The sequence below is a fragment of the Oenanthe melanoleuca genome, chromosome 24 (genome assembly GCF_029582105.1).
Source record: "Oenanthe melanoleuca isolate GR-GAL-2019-014 chromosome 24, OMel1.0, whole genome shotgun sequence".
Classification (NCBI taxonomy): Eukaryota; Metazoa; Chordata; class Aves; order Passeriformes; family Muscicapidae; genus Oenanthe; species Oenanthe melanoleuca.
The window spans coordinates 50,630-71,174 of NC_079357.1; the positions used below are offsets into that span (position 1 = coordinate 50,630).

The 20,545-nt window shown below is 45.3% G+C and overlaps 2 protein-coding genes across 3 annotated transcripts; one reads left to right on the top strand and one right to left on the bottom strand.

The window, feature by feature from the left end:
* Nucleotides 1-185: 185 nt before the first annotated feature.
* DPAGT1 (dolichyl-phosphate N-acetylglucosaminephosphotransferase 1) lies at nucleotides 186-8,471 on the top strand. 2 transcript variants are annotated; one of them, XM_056509821.1, is made up of 10 exons: nucleotides 865-1,618; nucleotides 2,684-2,788; nucleotides 3,618-3,738; nucleotides 3,824-4,037; nucleotides 4,567-4,713; nucleotides 4,845-4,929; nucleotides 5,664-5,852; nucleotides 6,642-6,729; nucleotides 7,084-7,239; nucleotides 7,915-8,471. In XM_056509821.1, exons 1-10 carry the CDS (start codon nucleotides 1,464-1,466, stop codon nucleotides 7,978-7,980), a joined length of 1,326 nt encoding a protein of 441 aa, XP_056365796.1. In that variant the 5' UTR covers nucleotides 865-1,463; the 3' UTR covers nucleotides 7,981-8,471. The 2 variants fall into 2 exon arrangements, with proteins under 2 accessions (XP_056365797.1, XP_056365796.1); XM_056509822.1 differs by lacking the exon at nucleotides 2,684-2,788 and having other exon boundaries at nucleotides 186-1,618.
* An 873-nt stretch (nucleotides 8,472-9,344) lies between these two features.
* HMBS (hydroxymethylbilane synthase) lies at nucleotides 9,345-20,429 on the bottom strand. Its single transcript, XM_056509823.1, has 13 exons — nucleotides 20,229-20,429; nucleotides 18,694-18,766; nucleotides 17,994-18,043; nucleotides 17,839-17,894; nucleotides 16,686-16,763; nucleotides 16,281-16,358; nucleotides 14,833-14,908; nucleotides 14,035-14,148; nucleotides 13,483-13,521; nucleotides 12,496-12,615; nucleotides 12,209-12,262; nucleotides 10,967-11,053; nucleotides 9,345-10,752 (listed from the first exon to the last, which is right to left on the bottom strand). The coding sequence occupies exons 1-13, from the start codon at nucleotides 20,394-20,396 to the stop codon at nucleotides 10,579-10,581; spliced, it is 1,167 nt and encodes a 388-aa protein (XP_056365798.1). The 5' UTR covers nucleotides 20,397-20,429; the 3' UTR covers nucleotides 9,345-10,578.
* Between the last annotated feature and the right edge of the window lie 116 nt (nucleotides 20,430-20,545).

Below are 20,545 nucleotides of genomic sequence, written 5' to 3' on the forward strand. Positions count from 1 at the left end.
TCCGGCGCGGCGCAGCGCGCGCGCCCCCCGCGGCCCGGCGGCGCCTCCCGAGCCGCGGCGCGCCCGCCGCACGCTGCTCCGCCCCGTGCCTGCGGCCGGCTGTGGCACCCGGGCTGAACGACCGGGAAACCGCACGGCTGCTGCGAGCCTTCCCTTCTGATATAGGAGCCGCGGTCGGGAAGCCCAGGTGCCCACCGGCTTTCCGAGCTCCGATGAACGACGTTTTTCTCCTCGCGTCACGCTCTATTCTGCTGGGAGTCATCACCCGTTCCCACCGGGCACGCAGGACACCCCAGGCAAGGCGGAACCTTTCCGTTCGTCTGCTCCCGGTTGTGCCGCTCTCGCCGTGGAGGGCAAGTAACTCGAGTTCTGATCACCTGCCGACAGTCACAACCCAAAGTCGCAGCGGCCGGCGACTCCTCGGTGTTAGGGCTCCAGGGTCTCTGGCCACACGTGCGCCCCTGCACCTCTGTGCTGCACTTTCCTCCCCAGCAGTACCATGTGCCCACATCAAAGTTTATTTGAAGTTTACAAAATCTCTTTTGCATATGTTCAACAGGCAGCAGAGCAGAGGTGGCCTCTCAACACGGCAGCAGCTCCGTAGGTGGCTATAAAGCCATCAGAAAAATCAGATAAAGCCGTCAGAAACCATTTCAGGTTGACATACAAGTGCAGGGCACGTAAAAGTTCTTCTTACTGCTACTGGACTTTCTGCTGCGTCTCCCCTCTGCTCATCGACTCACACCTGATCGAACAGAACAGTAAATGGACACTGAGCTTATCCTACCTTCCCTTTCCCACTCCCCAAAAACGCCCCGAGGGCACAACAGCATTTACGGATTCCCGGACAATCAAGAATCTCCAGTAAGGTATTTTACTGAATTTTCCCGACATCTGGGGAAACGAACCCAACGGCCGCTCACTTTTCCGCTCTCGCGCATTCTTTCACCTCGATAACGCGGCTCGCGGGCCGGCGGTGACTGCGCTGCTCGGGCTCGCCCGCAGCCACCGCTCCGCAGAGCTGGGCCAAAGGTGGTTCCGGCTGAAGGCGGTGGAGCCGCGGCCCCGCGCCCCGCCCCGCCCATCCCCTCATGGCAGAAAGTGACGCAATGTCAGTCAAGGGGTGCCATGGCGGTTGCGGGCACTGCGGGGCGGAGTCGTCCCCGGGCGATTGCTGCTTCCGGCACAGTTTCCGAGGAGCCCCTCGGAAGAGAAGCACCGCGGACCTTAGCACCGGGGACAAGTGTGTCCACACGCCCTCAGCGCGACTGAAACCGTTACCGATCCCAGCCGTTGTGCGAGCAGAGCTCCGTGCCGGCAGGAAGCTCATGCCAGTGCCAAAGATGGCGCCGCCGACCCCGCTAGGCCGCGAGGGACCCGCGCATCCGGCGTCGCCCGCGTAGCGCCCGGCGGGAAGGCGGCGGGCAGCGCCCTCGGCGGGGGCAGCGCCGCCCTCGGTGGCCATGGCGGCCTGGCCCGCTGTGCCCCTCCTCGTCAACCTCGGCGGGTCGCTGCTGGGCTTCGCGGCCACGCTCACGCTGATCCCGGCGTTCACGGAGCACTTCCTCGCCGCTCGGCTCTTCGGGGAGGACCTCAACAAGACCTCGAGACGGCCCGTGTGAGTAGCGCTGTCCTCCGGAGGTGCCCCGTGGGGCCGGCCCGGGCATGGCTGGCTCCCCCCGCTCTACTAAAGCGCGGAAAAACTCTGTAACCCACAAAATAAGTTCTTAGAGTAGGTATGTGGTTCTTCAGCGCTGAGGTGCATGGGGGATAACTCCTCCAAAAACATGCACACTTTTGGCGACCTGCGCCTCTCCTTTTATTCCCTCAAACTAGGAATACACAATTCGCCTAATACATATTAATTTCCTAATCCCGCTTCATATTAAAGTTAGCTCCACGCCTTTTTGCGGCTGGGCATTGTTCCCTTTTGGTTGTTCTGGTGGTCGTCTGAGGCTCTTTGCATGAAGTAGATAATCATCCTCTCAGTTGGACTTTTCACCTTGCCTCCTTGCGCATGCTCTCTCGCTACTCCTTTAGTCATTTTCCCGACTTTGAGATCCGTTTTACCGGTCTCAGGGGTCTGAGGACCCCCTTATCCTGTGGTGCCTTTGTCCTTGCATCCTGTTTGCACAGGACAGCCCTTCACCCCACCTCATAGCCTTGCTCTCCTCCTGTTCTTGTAAGCACCGTAAATTACAGTAAACACACAGTTTTGTCAGCCCCCTTTAAGTCAAAGCATTTTCTTGATGCTGGAGTCTTAGTTTCTCTGTCTCAGTCCCCGTTTTTCTAGAAAATTAATTAATTCTTTTACTTTCTGAATTCTGCCGATCTGTTTGGGTCTAACTGTGGATTTTGGAGTGGGAAATAATCTTTCACATCTAACTGTTGGGTTTTATAATAATCTTTTGCCAGATCCCCTGCCATTTTTATAATTAGTTGTTTTTCTGTCTCGGTCAGTGCATCCAGTAATAATTGCATATTGCTCCAGTCTGGATTGTGTTGTTTTATTATCTTTTGCAGACGTTTAGCAATGTTAATAGGATAGCTGAGGTAATTTTTAGCAACCTTTTCCCTCCCTCCAAGTCGATTGTGGAGAAGGGAACTTTAGCCAATACCATTCCTCCCTTTGGTCCCACTGCCTCTCGCAGAGCTGCCTGTAATGTGTGTGTCTGTTGTCTAGTCCAGGATATGATCAGAGGAGAGTCTGCATCCTCATCCCTTTCCTGTCTTACGTGGGGGGCTTGAGCAAATCGTCTGCCAGATCTTGTTCCTGGGCCACAGTCTGGTAAACCTTACCTGATTTTGTGCATCTTTGCCCTATACTACAGGCTGAACAACACCGCTTGAGCTTTCCTTTCTTAGTCTTATTTTCCTTCTCTAAGGCCAATACCAGAGGGTCAGATGGAGCCCTGAGCCCACAATCCCTCTGCCATTTCGGGTGATTTTGAAGGGAGAAAAACATATCCTCATATGTTCACTGTCCACTTTTCTTCCCTCCTAAGAAATAGCCTGAGCTGTAATAGTGTGTTATAATCCAGAATTTCACTAGGTGGCCACTTTGCTCCATCATCCAATTTATATAAAGGCCACCAGTCCTTGCAGGATCTAATAAAGTCTCTCTTGTTTTCTGTGCCCCATGCCCAGCAACGTCTTTCCAATGTGCAATAATACAGCCTAGTGGACTGGCCTTAGGGATCTCTTTACTTTGTCCAGTTCCCATTAACTTTTCCTTCTTCTCCTGTCCCATTTCCACCCAAACTTCTCACACAATTTCACTGTTTCTTCCCAGTATTCTTCCCACACACAATCCCAATTTGCACACATCCAATGTGACTTTCCACACACTAGTTTCAGAACTTTAGGTTCAACATCAACTTGATTAGGATATTTTTTCAATTCTCACTTGGGGCATACGCCCTGGTTGATATTAGAGCAACAATACCAACGTCTTTCACAATCTCTACACTGTAATAAAACCCACGCCAAATGCCAGCCCTTTGGTCCTCTGATGGCTCTAAATCTCCCACAAAGACAAGCTATCCCATTCATCCCCTCAGAATATTCAGAGTCTCTACTGTGAGGATTCTCAATTTCTCTGTCTCACTACCTTCCAGCCCCGAAGCACAGGGCGTGATTAGCGGTGCCGTGTTCCTGATCATCCTCTTCTGCTTCATCCCCGTGCCCTTCCTGAGATGTTTTGTGGAGGAGCAGTGCGCAGCCTTTCCTCACAACGAGGTGAGGCTCGTCCAGTGCTGCGAGCGTGGCAGGCAGGGGCAGGGAGTGGCCACCAGTGACCAGGGTCCTGTTCTCTGTCCTGCAGTTCGTGGAGCTCATCGGTTCGCTCCTTGCCATCTGCTGCATGATTTTCCTGGGCTTTGCAGATGATGTTCTGAACCTGCGTTGGCGCCACAAGTTGCTTCTTCCTACCATGGCTTCCCTCCCACTGCTCATGGTTTACTTCACCAACTTTGGGAACACGACCATTGTGGTGCCTAAGCCCTTGCGGGTGCTGCTAGGCATGCACTTGGACCTAGGTAAGTTAGGAATCAGAAGCCATCATCCACGTGGCAAGCAGTCAGTGGAAGGGAACACGTGAAGCACTTTGTGCTACAGAGGGAACAGACTAAGGATTGCTTAAGTAACCAGTAAGAGGAGTGGCACTCCACCCACTAAACATTAGGCTGGAAGGAACATCCAGAAACCCAGCACACATTCAGCTGTGCATAGACAGGCACCAATCATTCTCCCGTGATCCTGGCAATACAGGTGAGTACTGGGGCACACAGCACAGGGCTGATAGCACCAGCGTGTTGGAAAGGCAGAACAGCACTACAGCTGGCCACCGTGTCACAGCAGCTTGCCACAGCACTGTAGGTACACGTGCACATGACAGTCAAATTGTAAGAGAAGAAGCAATTTATCTGTAAGCTACCACATCAAAACTCACTGAGATTGTTAGGTAACAGGTTGGTGTATAAAGCAGGAAGTGAGAGCTTCAGTGAATTGGTCTAGGGCCTGCTTTGCCTCCAAATACTAAAGCATTTGGCTTGCTCTGATCGGCAGGTATCCTCTACTACGTGTACATGGGTATGCTAGCAGTGTTCTGCACTAATGCCATCAACATTCTCGCCGGAATTAATGGAATTGAAGCAGGACAGTCGCTGGTGATAGCTGCTTCCATTATCATATTCAATATTGTAGAGTTAAATGGTAAGGAAAATAACAAACATTGGTGGGCACAAAAAGCAAGGGAGATTGAATTCTAGATTTCAATAGCTGGCATTACTAAAAATGAACCAGTCTTGTCTTATCACAAATACATGTTTTTCTTTTTTCTATAGGGGATTATCGAGATGATCACATTTTTTCTCTCTACTTCATGATTCCGTTTTTTTTTACCACACTGGGCCTATTTTACCACAACTGGTAAGAGGACAGACATTCAGAATTTGTTTGGAAGCATTCTTTGCCTTTAGTTTCTCCCTTTTCTGTTGCAGTCTGAAAAACAAAGGCCTCTCCAAATTCTACAGAGAGAGAGTAGAGTGCAGGGATTAAATTAAAATATTTGGATGAATTAAAATGTATTAAGCCACTCATACATGAAATAGAGGTTTAAGTTGAAATTTTAAGTAAGTAAGGATATGTTTTGAGTGCCTTAAAACCTAAAAGCCTTAGGTATCAATGTAGAAAACAAGTGAGAGTTCCAAAACATGGTTCCAGACATAATAAAAATATAGTGGGAACACTACTTACATTTTTAAGATAGAACTGATAGGCCTTTAGTACTAAAAAACTAGAACTAACAAAATCACTTAACAACGTGCAGGTGGAGCAGTGGAGTATAGAGAGGCTTCTTGCCAGAGCCAAGATACAACACATTGGTGGAGCAGTAGCTTTGCTTTATATTAGAACAATTGTGGTCCCAGCAGCTCCCCCAAACACACAGAATACACTCTCTCCTGTGCCTCACTGGCTGTCTTTTCATACTATATTTTCCTCAAGTCAGGTGGTGGGGTCCCAGTCCTGCAGTTCTTAGCATAATTGTTTGCAGGTCCCCGTTGGCCCCTAACCTGCAACGTGGGCATACATCCAGTTTTATAAACAGCCATTTTCGTGGCAGTAGCAGTCACATCAGACCTTTTCTGTTCCATGCATTGCAGGTACCCAGCCCGAGTGTTTGTTGGGGACACTTTCTGCTACTTTGCTGGCATGACCTTTGCTGTGGTGGGGATCTTGGGACACTTCAGCAAAACAATGCTGCTTTTTTTCATCCCTCAAGTACTCAACTTCCTTTATTCGTTGCCTCAACTCTTCCACATCATTCCTTGTCCCCGTCACCGGCTACCAAGGTAATGTACTGAGTGACCTATAGTGGTGCTACAGCTTGTGTCTTGCCTCCAGCACCAGCTGAGAAAGGTGGTGGAAGGTGCTCTTTTTAAAAGCTATCATAGTATGTTTTCTCTTTAACAGACAGCAGCTCACTCTGCCAGCTGCAGTCAGATCAGACAGTAGAGGTTTCTCAAATAAGTGAACTTTTCTGACCAGCCCTCCCCTCAGGATACAGAATAATTTTTAACAAGGTTAGAACATGATGATTCTAGCCTACAAGATCAAGAGAAATTCACACAGGCTGTTTTTAATGCTGCAGCAGTGGGATCTGCCAAGATTTCACAGTAGCAAGCATTCTGTAGCAGTATGCCACATCAGCAAGGTGTTAGATTCTTCTATTTTATTCTCTAAACTACACAGCATATATTGGGGGTGCAGTGGGAAGGAGTTTTCTCTACCCCACTTAGGGGCTAGATACCAGCAGCTGTTGTTAAATGCATCAGGTTACTAGGAAGTCTCAGTCCCCTGGATTGCTCCCCCTCACCTTTGTTTATGCTTTTTGGTAGCAGTCCTTGATTCTCTAGCTAGGAAGGGATTGTTTTGTCTAACTACCCTATGAAGAGAACTTAACACCTAATATGAAGTTTCAGAGTTACACACTAAGTAGCAGAGGTTCTGAAAAATGTAAAAGCCAAAACTGAAGCCATCACTTTCACCACTGAATTTCTTCCTCAGCTATAGATCTAAATCTGCTTACAAAGTGATCTGTCTCTGTTGTATCTGTACTAAATTTTAACTATTTCTTTTAGGCTTAATCCTGGTACAGGGAAGTTGGAGATGAGCTATTCCAAATTCAAAAGTAAGAGCCTGTCTGCCATGGGAACAAATATTCTGAAGGTAATTTGTAGAAAACATTCGAAATTCAGATGCGTTTTCCAGCAGTCATCAACTGCAAGAGGAACAGGATGGGAGACAAAGCAGAACTTCTGGGTTCAGTAGTTATTGCCTGGCTCAAGTCTGGAAAAAAGTCTTTTACCATCCCTCACAGTCACTGAATTGTGTCAATAATCAGTCTTTCAGAATAACCACAAATATAGAAGTGCCCCGTGACCATCATAAGTCTGTCCTGTCTTTTCAGTAAGAGCACAAGCAGGATTTCAAGGATGGTACAACAAAAGGACTCTTTAGCAAGAATAGCCAGTGAACACCAAACATACCTGGTGAAACAGCATGCAATATTTCTTTCCCCAGGTAGTCAAGATCTTGCACATAGTAGATGTGAAGAGTGGAACAGATGAAGATGGCGAATACACTGAATGCAATAATATGACACTTATTAATTTTGTCATAAAGCTGATCGGACCCACCCATGAGCGAAATCTCACTCTCCTGTTGCTACTTATTCAGGTCAGACAAAAGATTTCTCCATTAGAAAGATTTATTAATTATTTATTAATAGAAACAGATCCAGGTCGGTCTGAAGAGTTTTAAGGGGAAAGGGGAATGTAAAATACCATGATCTTCTCACTCCTATATGTTTTTCAGTAATACCAAGTAACAGTCTCAGACTTGTCATCAGTAAGTGGACTTGTGTAAGCATGGCATGTGGCTCAGCAGTCCCTCAGTCTGAGGGGCACACAGGAGTGTTTTGAAGCCACTTGGAGAATAAGGATATGGTTCACAGATAGTGCCACTACCTCTGTTCAGCATGTGAGTTCTCAAGTATAGTGTAGTAAAAACACCGCTTTTGGAAAGATCTGCATTGGTTTACTACCCACAATAAAATCCTTCTTTTCGTCCTCAGTTTTAAGATAAGGGATTCCTATTAGGAAAGAGACACTTAGCCAGATTCTGATTCAGAAGGACTTTCAATGAAAGCCTGTTGAACAGGGTTCAGGCAAGGACATTGGGAATAGGAGAAGACAGGAAGTACATAGCACTTACCCTGATCCCAGTCACAGCAGAGATGTCCTGACAGTGTCTTACTGTAAGGATACTGAATTCAGCTTTGACATAAGGTATTTTCCATTACAAACCATTTGACAGTGTAATGTTTCTGTTATGTGTCTGATTTTTACCTAGGTTCTTGGCAGCACGATTGCATTTTCGATCCGGTACCAACTAGTGCGCTTGTTTTACGATGTCTGACTGGACTGTCAGGAGCAAGGGAAAGAGTTCTACCTGCCAGTCTATTTTCTCCAGTTGCTTGACCAAATGATTGAACTGATCTTACTCCTGCCCTCTGAGAACCTCAGAATACCTGTCAAAATACAAGCAACTGCTTTGTGTGGGCTAGTTTTGAACCAGGATGTTTTTTATTCACAAAGGCTTTTGTCCAGTTCTATGATGGAAAAGATTCACTGCTATTTGAACATCATTGTTATTAGGAATATCTTTTAGAGGGGAACCAAATGACTGCACTTAGGGAAAGTGGGAAAGATGGAAGCTCTATACATCTAAGAAAGACATCACTATTCACCAAGAGCAGAAACAGCAACTTTAATTTCTGTGAGCAGAATAAGTAAACCAGACTCCGCTCCTGGCTTCTCCAATTCCGTTTTTGTCCATAGACATAGAATGACATGTGAGAACCCATACCTAAAACTCAGAGTGCTCCAAGAATAAAATAATTAATGGTACCCTTTTGCCTTCAGTGCTTTGCCTTGACAATATTGACATGCAGTGAAACTAGGTTATATGATCCATTCTCTAGTTTTCTGTCAATCAGCTGATAATTTCTACAGTAGACTCCCTCCTTTTTTATGGCTACTATTCCTGCTGATGAGCTTTTAATTCTGAGTACTTTATTGTCTGCCTTCCTGCCTAGATAAGGACACATCTGGAACAGGCTACCATGTCCTTGTCTTAACAGGGTATCAGACCTGTCTCTTTTGCTTTCCCCTGTGCTGCTGTCCTCCTCACATCCATTTCCCCCTCCTCTTTCCAAACATTATCTCATTCATGGGTTGTGCGGGGTGGGGAGGGAGGAATTCCTTAAGGAGGTAGAAACCATGGTGAAGCTGCTGCCCAGGGAGGAAGGGGGGAGAGGCTTTCTGAGGATTTGTAGGAGTCAGTCCGAAGTTTCCCTGATCTGCCTCACGACCATCCTCAGAGACTGAGATCCCAGGACCCCTCCACTCACCTGAGTTCTGGCCTGGCTGAGGTGGATGCTTGCCAAGGACTGTTTGTAGGTGTGCTTGGTGCTCTCTCGCTCTCTCTCTCTCTCTCCTATTGCAAAATGGAATTTTTAACACACAATAAACTGCATTGCTGCTTTCTGCTGAATAAAGCCTGAGTCTCTCGCTTTTGTCTTTTGCACTCTGGGGTCAAAGGAGCCATCATGACTCCTGCTCGGGTTGAGTGGGTTGTGACAGGATTACAGCCTCAGCCAAGCTGTTGCAGGGGAAGACTGTGGAGGTGCAGACACCCCCCACCCATCCCTCCCCACCCGGCTACAAGAGATGGCAGTGACAGGGTTCCCGGAGTTTGTGCTTGAAAAAACAGAAAAAAGCGAAGAAGTTTCTGGTTTTTTTAGAATTCATAAGTGGCTCACTTAAAAGATTTTCTGATTAATTTCTAAAACTGTAATAACAAAGGATCTTTTCAATCGTTTAAACATTATCAGAAACTTTAAGATCAACTCGAATCTAGAAAGTTTTACTTAAAACACAATTAGGATTTACATTTGAAAAATTCTTTATAACAGGTCCTGTACCCTAATAGATGCAATGGACCTCACCTCCACACAATCAAGTTCAGCTAGTAACAAGGGCAGGGATGTATTACCCTTCAATGTTCCCATTTTTTTTTTCCTCCTTGTCCATTTTGACTCCTCCCTCTCCTTTGGTGCTTCTCTTTACATATATATATCACACATTCCCACAAGTCCCTAAAAAGGATCTCCTGGCAGGTTTTTTCACATCCCTAAATGCTCTTTCTCACATATAAAGAGAAATATATGATTAAACGCACTCGGTTTAAATCCCCCTGTTTTTGCAGAATCAAATTTCCTGCCTTTGTGTAATCAATCAAAACTATCTTCTAAAAATCAGGCTTCCTGCTTCTTCTGTTTTTTATCTTGCAAGACCAGATGGTTATTACATGACCAAATGTCCCAAGAGCTGTCCCACGAAAGTTTGAAAGTTTTCTTTTATCACCACTGCTTACCTTGCAGAATTACTAAACCAAAACAACAACAATTATTAATTATTACAAGGAAAACCATCCTATAAAAAGGGAGCTGCAAATCAAGTTCGGCGGAAGCATGGAGTGGGCAGTGGCCCCTCACGTTTTCCCCAGCGCTGCTTGCTTTGTCTGTATAAAATAAACCAATCTAAATTTTGCTGAATATCAAGACTTTTGTTTCTCATTTATAACATTAGTCAAAAGAATAGAAGGATCAGTTTAAAGGATGTTAATAGACTGAAACGCTATTAAAATCCACATTTTAAAATTTCATTAACCTGCAACTTGTCATTTGGACAGGGCTGTTGTTAGATCAATTTTCTGCTGAAATCCTTAAAATAATGGAGGTACAAAACATTTTATATCTGATTTTAACAGATACAACCTATATTTAACAATTTGTTATAACTCAAATATTAGTGGACACTCATTCAAATATCAACATTAAGCTTTAATTTTCCTATAATTCATTGTTTCAAAAAACAGCTTTTAAGTCTTTGCAATGCCCTCATTATGATTTAATGTAGCTAGAGTTGTACCACTCCAGGCTACACTTCAGGTTCAGCGAGCATCATTGAGCTGCCTTGCCACACTAAGGATGTGCTTTGCTCCCTTGCTCAGAAGTAAACTAGCTAGTTCAACACCCAGGTTCTCTGCAGCTTCCAGGGCCTGACCAGGAACATTCTTGGCTGTGATGCCAACATGTTGCACATCATCGTTCGGTCCATCTTCATTCTGCAAATATAAACACCTCAAAGTAAGTTAGCAGCAGGAAAACAGTGGCAAAGGAATTAAGACACTCATGGAACAGGGTAAAATCTAGTCTGAGGAGCCCCAAGAACAGTGTGGTGTTACAGCTTACAAGAAACCAGACCAAATATAATCTATTTCTAAAGGCCTCCTTTTAGACATTTTAGTTTCAGATTTGAATTTTGAACCCACCACGTACCAGGCAGGGATAACTAACATTGGTCTGCATGGTCTCCTTCAGGCTATCAGATCCATCCAAGCTGTAGACTGCTCCTGTCAAATACAACTTGGAAAAATATATAGACTGGATTAATATCACGTTAACAAACAACTACAGGCAGCCAACGACCCCCTCTTTGAAAAAACCCACCCAATATACAAGGCTGGGTCTGGAGGGAAAAGCTTTTGTCATGCAGTGGGATCAGCATGAGTGACAGTGTTGAAACCCAGAAGCCTGGGAGTTTTGAACTTTCTGTGCTTTCTGACACTGACCCCCAAGAGAACACTGCTTTTGACCTGAGGTCTTGGAGAAAGCTTCCAAATTTGAGTGATGAAGTTAAAATCATGGGTGTGTAGTTGAATAGAGGTGTGTGGTGTCACATGGTAAAGGATTTGGAATTTTAGGTTTTTGGAATATAGTAATAGGTATGGGACAAGATGGAGGTTCTTCTTGTTCTAATCTCAGGTAGTAATTTTTGGCTGGATGGTTAGTGCTGCTGTGCAGGTCACGGGTGTTTGGTTACTGGGTCAAAAGTATAAATAATATAGGTGCTAGCTCTTCATTGGACTGTTTAGCTTTAAAGACTTTGTGACTAGCTAAATTCAGGTCTCCATTTTGCTGGCTTTTAGCTGGTAGCTGGAAGTGCTGCAGAACTCTCTGTACTTTAGCTATGATTTAATAAACAACCTAGTCCAAACAAGAGATTCATCTCCTTTGTGTTTTAATCCTGACCCTGAGTGAAGGCAGAAGAAAATGAAGACAAGCCACTAATTAGGTGGTGCAACTAACCCCTTACAATGTGGTTACATAACAGTACAATACAATTATTAGAAAAGTAATCCCTGTTAGGAAAGATGTGACTTCTCATAGAAAAGGCTGAAGTTTTTTTCCAGTTTTCCACCTCCTTAATCTCACTCAACTGTTTAAAAACAGGTTTGGTATGGTCAGAAGCAATACTTTCAGATCTCAGGACAGCATGAAAAAAGTAGCAGGAGTGAAGGGGGGAATCTAGTATATAAGGGAATTTTCTGAAAGACAGCTTCAGTAACCAGACCCATTCTTGTACTCCTGCTTTGGAAAAAACACAGAAGGGTCAAGTCAGGAGACTATCTGCGCTAACTGGCTACAGCTGAAATTAGCTTCAGGAAAAATTTGGAAACATGCACACACATGGAATAGGTTTTCAGAAATAATCCATGAAAAATACAAAGTACTCCTCACCTGGCCATCCTTCAGCAGGGTGTTGACAGCAACAGGAACGCTACATCCACCCTCCTAAAACACAAAGCAGCTGAGACTGAGGCTCCTACTCAACACATTCAAAGCAGAGGCCTCTGAAAAGTTTAGGCTGCACACAACCCTGCCCATCCCTCTTCTGGCCCTTTTCGATTCAGATGTACTCTCCTTTGCAGCTTTAGAGAAGTGCAACACATTTCCCATACTATGGCATCAAGTCAACCAGAAGATCAGCATTTACTGCTGGAGGCAGAGAAGGGGCCCAGACCTACCAGACGCTTCATAAAGGCTCTCTCAGCAATGCAGCACAACACAGTGTCTGCATCATGCAGGGCAGATACCATACTCAGTATCTCTTGGTCTTTGGCACGAACTTCCACTGCTAAGGCACCCTAGAAGAAAACACACAACAAGATGTAACAGTTCTTCAACTTCATGCATCTGCATGTGTACTCAGCATTGATCACGAAACAGAACTCCAAAACCACACCCTTTTCACTTAAGGGAAAAGTTCACAGAAATTAATTACAATATACTCCACTGGCTGCAGGGCTGTCCTATTGTAGCTGCTATAAACAGAAGATCAGGATTTATTCAGCCAAGTGTTAAAGATCATGCTGCCACCTCAAACCATTCTAGAACTCTGCACAGTACTTGACAAATGCATGATCAAAATGACTTTTTCAGACTGAATGTGCAGATTTGTCGCTTGCAATCACTAATGGATCACCAGCTCTGGTTTAGCAAGTTTGATACTAGCAGGGAAATCCTGTGTAAGCTCAGCCACGCAGCCAGCATGGACTGGAGGTGTCTGCCCATCTAAACACAGGACTGCAAAGGATGTGCTCCAAGACAGGTGTTCCAGCTCCACCCTGAAGGACTCAGGACACCATACACAAAGGAGGGAGCATCACAGAGCAAAGATACTGCAGTGAGTTTGCACAGTTATCCTGGTGCAGCATAATACTGCCCCTGCCAGAATCTGCCCCACTGTAGCTGTGCACGGATTACCTTTCCTATTTACTGTTTTTCTATTCCTGATAGGAAGCAGCCCCTAACACACAGGGTAGGAGAGTGGACTCCCATTCTTCCAACAAGCTGTGCCTAAAATAGTGTAACAGCCAACAAAAGAGATGGAAGTACTTTTCTGGTAACCAAGACATGAGAAGTCTTCAGCATAGTTAACTACTCAGATATATTATACTGCTGGCTTTCAGTGCCCTTTAAGCATGGCTGAAGGAATAAAAATTGTAAAGTACCTGTCCAACAGCATACAGACAATCTTCAGGGCTTAGGAGCTGGAAGAAAGTAAAATGAAGAGTTAAGTTGTACTGTTCATAGTATTGGAAACTAGAGCCAGATTCCTGTCTCTAATACCAAATGATTTCATGTCAGACCAAAGAAATACCACCTCTCCCTTCCCATGCCTCAGTGTTTCCATCGCAAAAGTGAGATAATGCACTTTCCATCAAGTGGAGTGTAACACTTTGTGAATTAGCTAATCACCAAAATCTCAGCCTTGCACACTGCTGCATTGCTAGACACAAGTGCTGTGAAGTGCGAGGAGACAATAAGATTACAAACTGTTACTGAACCATGGAAAGCTGAACATGAAAAATCTCTATATGAAGAAAAAAACAAACAACCAGAAAACCCAACCACTCCTTCCTGAAGTGCCTCAAATCAAAGCTAGCATGGCAATGCAGTCAGGAGACTGCATGCTCATCCTGGACAGGACAACCACAGGGTCTGAAAGCCAAACTGTTGATAGCTCAGCAGAGAATGGTATTTTCTGCTTTGCTGCACCTCACCTGGCCAATGCGATTTTCCCAGCCCATTCTCTTCAGCCCAGCAGCAGCCAGGATGATGGCACTGAAGTCTTCCTTCTCATCTAGCTTCTTTAAACGGGTATTTAAGTTTCCTCTCTGTAGAAGTGATTAAGCAAGCATACAAACAGCAGGCAAACAGTCCTACAACCACTTGAGTCTTTACTGACTGTACAGAATCCAATGATCTCCAAATAAGAATGTCAGTACCATCCTAAGAGAAGTGTTAAATATTGTACAAATGTTTTTTAAAGTAGAATTTTGCCAAGTATTATGGAATATTAATTCAAGCACTGAGTCTACCAAGATATGCACACCATTGAAGTAACTATCAGCACCCAACTCCTTCTGCACTGCAAAGAACTCCATTGCTAGGACTGAAGTAACAATGCCTTTTCTCAGTAAGTCAGCCACCCACATCAGAACTAGTGGTACAAATTGCATCCAGGGCTACTGGAAACCTAACCCAGCAACACGCCAAACACACGGGAGGCACCACCACACAGTTTTTCAAGACTGCAGAACATACAATTCATCTGTATGCTGAAGCCCCAGCTAGATCAAGGCTGGCTGCTTCTTCACAGCCTCCTGAGAAAGCAGAGGACAGGATGGCTACAGTGCTACCTCCCCCTCAGAAAAGGGTAGTGGAGAACAGCTTTAAGGAAATAGTTTGTTCTTGTAAGTCAGGTGGCACAAATCAGCCTCGAATTTAGACTGTACACAAAGTTGTACTTTCCTGTTTGCAGCTTTACCCATCTCCTATGGCTGGCCAGGAAAGGATACAATATCCTTGAATTCTAAATGAGGGAACTTCTTCTTAAGCTGAGCTGCTCTCCGAAGTGAACTGGTTCCAATCACACTGCAGGGAAAAATATAATCACTGAAATCCAAGACATCCCAACAATTACCTCTATCCCAATATATTACAGAAGATTCAAGGAAACAAATGGTAACTTTTTTTTTTTTCCGTTGAAATGAAGATTAAAAAAACAGTCAATGATATGCACCTCCTCAGAAGAAAGAAAACCGCTCTGTGAAGTTTAGCATAAAGCATGTCTGAAGCCACTCCCCTGGAGCCAGTTTACAGGATATGCCTCTGACAAGCAGTCCCTAGTCACTGTCAAGGACTGATGAAACCTTACGGAAAGCCAACATTTTTCACAGAATAAAAGATTCTGCTGCTCCAAAATGAACAGACAAAGCCAGACAACTAAGTGATGAAGTGGAGGAACTTCATCAAAGTCAGAATTGCAGGAAGCAGATTATATGCTTACTGCATACTATTGCTGGGTTGGAAGGGACCCATCAGGACCACAGACTTCCAACTCCTAGTCCCAAGAAGCCACCATGTGCCTGAGAGCGTTGTCCAAATACTCCTTGAGCTGTCAGGCTTGCTGCTGTGACCACTTCCCTCAGGAGCCCATTCCAGTGCTGAACCACTCTCTGTGTGAAGAACCTTTTCCAGATATCCAACCTAAACCTCCCCTGATTCAGCTCCATGCAGTTTCCTTGAGTCCTGTCACTGGTCATAAGACTGAAGAAATCAGTATGTGCCCTTCTGCTTCCTCCTTTTGGTAACCATAACCTAAACCAGATGTGATTTTCCTGCTATCCAAATGCAAAGAAGCACAAGTCTTTGTGCCACGGCTAGTTTATTTCTTTCACTTTACATATTAAAAAAAATAGTCTTTCTAATAGCTACCTTGATCTGAGTAATTTCACTCATCTGTCTCAGACAAAAGATTCCAATAACCTCTATGAAAAGACAGGTCATTAAAAATGAAGAAACCACAAGACAGTGATGCCAAAAAAAACCAAAGAAAAAATCAGAATTGGCTGAGTGAGAACAGAAGTATAGTTCAGGTCCACAAAAGCCAAAATCCTGCACCAGACACCCTGTCTGCATTGTGTGCACTCCCCACCAGAAGGCAGAACACCAAGAGCAGGAATTCACTCAAGAAATCGTGGCAAGAAAGGTTCTAATTTGAGAAAGCATTGCCATTCAAGGGTGGCTTGAGAGATGAATCTCACTCAGTACACAGCACTCCTGTGAGACAGCATTACTTCTTACAGCAAGTGGGTTCAGGTCCATGTCTGTGGAATGCTCACAAAAGGCAGTGCAAAACCACTGCAGGATAAAGCAATGAGCTGACTGACTTGCCAATGCAAAACACCAACCGATTGACCCCTTCTTGTTTTTACACCTGTCTTCCCCTTCTTCTCCCACTCACCTCTTTTCAGGAAGGAGGCTCAGTGTTTTTCCACAGTTTTTGGGATGAAAGACAACAGCGTCAAGTGGGTTTTCCCTTCTGCAAAATAATGCAAGTGCAGAATGCCTGACACATCATTTAAGGCATGGCTGCTAAGCTCAACAGTTCTGCTATTATTTCCTGCAAGAACTGCCTCTGGCTCCAAAATACTCCATCATCACTGTACTAGCAAGAAGCTGTACCAGCACATCTGCTACCTATGGAACACTAGGGCAGCCCCAGTGTTCCACTAGAGCTTCCACTATTTTGGAGATTAATCACAGGAGACTTTGTACATCTAAAAGGACCTACGCTGCCTTTGCTCTCCTTTACCAACACTATAAAATGCAAGACCCTGAGAGAATCAAGTCTCGTGTCCACACTTACTTGCAGACAGCACCAATTGTAAAGCCAGGAGGAAGACAAGTTGGCAGGTCCTTCAGGGAGTGAACCACAAGGTCAACTCTAAAAATTAGAAGACAGTAGTCAGAGAACAGATGGTGAAGCTCAAGTGGATCTACCAGAGGCCTGCAGGTCACCTACAGAAGTCTGAACCCACTCTGGGAATTAACTTGGAGAAGAATTTCAGGATTCCATAGCCAGGATTACAATTTTTGTGTTACTCCTAAACAGCTACTTTGCCTTTGTCTCTTTTCCCCTCACCCAGCCATGAAAGACACTTAACAAGCAATCAGATTGAATGAGGGGAAGATGCTGGAGACAGTCACACAGACTCACTGTACCAAAATGCATCAGTACATGGGTTGGTATTATGCTTCAAACTTTAAGTAACAGGAAGCCAAACTACAGGCTACCTGTTTTGTCACACGGGAACAGAGCATAACTGTAAACACTTGAGTCACCAGTATTTTTTCACCAACTTCACTGAAAATGCAGTTTAATGTAACCATGTGGCAGAGATGCAGAAGAATACCTTTGTTTTCAAACATACTTTAACTAAGGCATTACAGGAATCCTCCTCAGAGTACTGAAAAGAAAGAGATTAAATGACAACAAAAATCCCCCCAACACCTCAAACCCACAAAACCAGCACTAATCTCTCTCTGCCTCTGGGACCTAAAGAAGTTGCACAGAACACAGCACAATTTGCCCATGCCAAATTCTCCTGCACATTTAGATTGCATAAGTTAATAAATGTTAACATTTATAGGATAACATTAAATCTGTTTTGCAATACATTACCAACAACAAACAAAGTATTTAAAAAAAAACATATCCATCAACGGGAATCATATGAGATCACATCCTCTCTGTGTATTACAGCACGTAATATACAAATAACAGAAGAAAATCTAACTGAGGCAGACCAAGTGACACAACTCCACTTCAAAATACATGGCCTAAAAGCCCAAGGCAGAGAGAAAAAAAAAAGGGGGGGAAAAAAAGAGTGACTTATCAAACTATTTTTTCAGCCTGAAAGGTACCAGAACTGAAGGAAAGTAGATCACCTATGCAGCAAGCCAAATATGTCAAAAAAGTACTGAATGCCAAGGAGAAAAACAAAACAATGAGCCCTTACTCATTTCTTTCAAGTGCATTTTCCAACTCTTTGGTGAAGAGACTCTTCTCTCCAATCTACACATAAATGGAAGAACATGAATCACAAAATAAACATCAGCCAATAATGACATAAATACAATTAGTTTTTGAATAAAAGAAGAACAGATTCTTTACCTTGGAAAGTGCTGTATCCAAGATCTTGTCCCCAGTTGTTGACATGGCTACTGCTCAAAGACAGTAAAGGTAAAACATGAGGCTTGATAAAAGCACTGAGCTCAGGCTGAAAATATCTGTGCAAAATGCCATGAGCAGTTACACACTACTGGGTGAACACCGACTCAAGCTCAATACAAGAACAGCTCACTTCTAAAAGTACTTAAGACAAGTGAAATTGAGATTTCTTTCATTGCCCTCAAAAACAAAAGCAAGGTGAAAGAGGGCAGGTTTGGGGAAGAGCTGACCCAATTGAAACTGCCAGTCTATCTTTGGAGTGCCAGTGAACACATATAAAGCAGTTCTCTTCAGTGTAAGGCTGAGCTCCCATTATTCCCATTGAAAGTCCCAGACCAGAAAATACCCCCAGATGCTCAGAGGGGCGCAGCAAGAACAATACCAGGTTTGCAAATGGAGCAACACACCACCATACCCATCACATACTCAGCACTTAAATTATCAAGAGCTTATGAAATCCATCTACCTCCCCTAGAAGGAACAGTTGCTCAGCCACACAATTGAACCAAATTCGGACGACATTCTCAGATAAACTTAGACAGACCTCCTCCTCCTGAGTCTGCACACATCTCTTGCACACAAAGATAACCCACTGGCTCCTGCTGCCATCTACCCCAGGGCAACAGCCAAAAAAACCACTTACCAATCTCAAAGTGGAGGTCAGGGAACAGCTCACGGAGCATCATAACTACACTGTCGGTCTGAATCCGGGCCAGCTACAAGGAAGCAGAAAACAAAGTCCTAAAGAAAGAGCATATTGTCCATACAGTAGCTAAGGAGACTTTGCCATTCTTCCACAGCCTGGCACGCATGACCAGTACATTCTCTCTAAATCAAAAGCATAGGTTGCCTCAAGTAAAATCACTCATAGGTACAAGCTCCTTGAAATGTGTGAACTACTATCACGACTAGAGGACTCCACTGAAGAACATCTTTTATTGATTAAAGAGCCACAACATTTCCCCATGTCCAGCACTGCAGTGATGTAACCACTGATGAAATACTGCAATATATTTATCGAGTTAGGGAGAGTAACTACAATAGAAGCCTACAGATCATAATTTTCATGCTTTCACTTTATGGTTTCACATATGTGAACACAACTGCTGAATGATGACCACTCATCATCAAGTGGGCAGAAAAGTAAGCAAAAGCATTATTCTATCGCTCAGTGATGAAAGAACAAGTCATAATGCACACTGGCCTAGGGTTAAGGTTAGGGTTAAAGCCTCCTGCTTTCTCTAAGAGCACAAATTTTACCAATACTGCAAGCTTTTGGCGAAGCCAGTACGATTTCACTGAGCTAGCAGAAAATTCCAAAATTACTGTCAAATACAAGTTACTTATCCTCTGTAAGAACAAAGATTTAGTTAGAGGTTCTACAAACAGACACACATAAAAGTAACAGCTCACATCATTAAGTACACCAAGAAACAAATCTCAAAGCAGTAAACTGCATGAAGAACACTTTATTGTGTAAGAAAACCAGAAGTAAGTAAAATACAATCATTAGTGTATCATCTTTTTGCACTTGCAAGCGGCAGAATACTCAAGCTATAAATGAATGTATGCAGCTGCCTCCCTTTGCAAAGTGCCCCAAAGCCTCAGGTTATCACATGAGGTAGCATATATGCAGGGCTATCTCCCTTGTCCTGATGTCTACATAAAATGCCTTTGTAACAGCACGGAATTCTTCATAGAACGTTCTACCAAAAGGAACGAGATTATCTCAGGGCAAAGGCCTGAGGGTCGCTTATCTCCCTTCGTGAGGCTGCTCCTCCCTGCTGCAGCCCGCTGGCCAGAGATATACCTCCTCTATCTCCGGCAATGTCCGTTCCCTGGCCTTTGGGCGGGCTGCAACCATCACTCATGGGGGTTTTCCCTGCAAGAGCTGCACAGACTTTGCAAGTTACTCAGTACCAGGGGGACCCGGGACACCCCGCGCCGCCGCCCCGGCCCCCCGCACCGCGGCAGCGCTAACAGAGCTGAGCGTGCCCTGAGTTCCGAAGGAAGGGCTTTCCAAATTTCTTCCCGGAGTTCCACGGCAGGAGTCGAAACGCGCGTACTCAGGCAGCTCAGGCCGTTCCTCAGCCCGAGAAGAGCAGACCCTGCCCTGCCCGGCATGAACCGAGCGTCGGGCGGGACGACTCCCTGCACCCCAGCCCTGCCGCTGCCTACCTGGCTCCGGCGGGTGCCCACGCGGACCGCTCTGCCATCCACGCCGATCGCTCTGCCATCCACGCCGTTCTCTCCCTGCGGCGGCACCGGCGCGGCGCCGCCCCCGTCGCCCCCCCCGCCAGACTCCGCTCGCCCCAGGCCCACGGCGGCGGCCGCCGGCTCCGCCATCACCACAGGCCTAGCCCTGCGCCCACCACGTGACCGGCGGCACGGTTCGCCCCGCCGCGCCGAGCACGTGACCACGCCCTGGCGCGCTGGGGCAGCCGCAGCCCCGATGCCCCGCCCCTCCCGATGCCCCGCCCTCCCCGGTGCCCCGC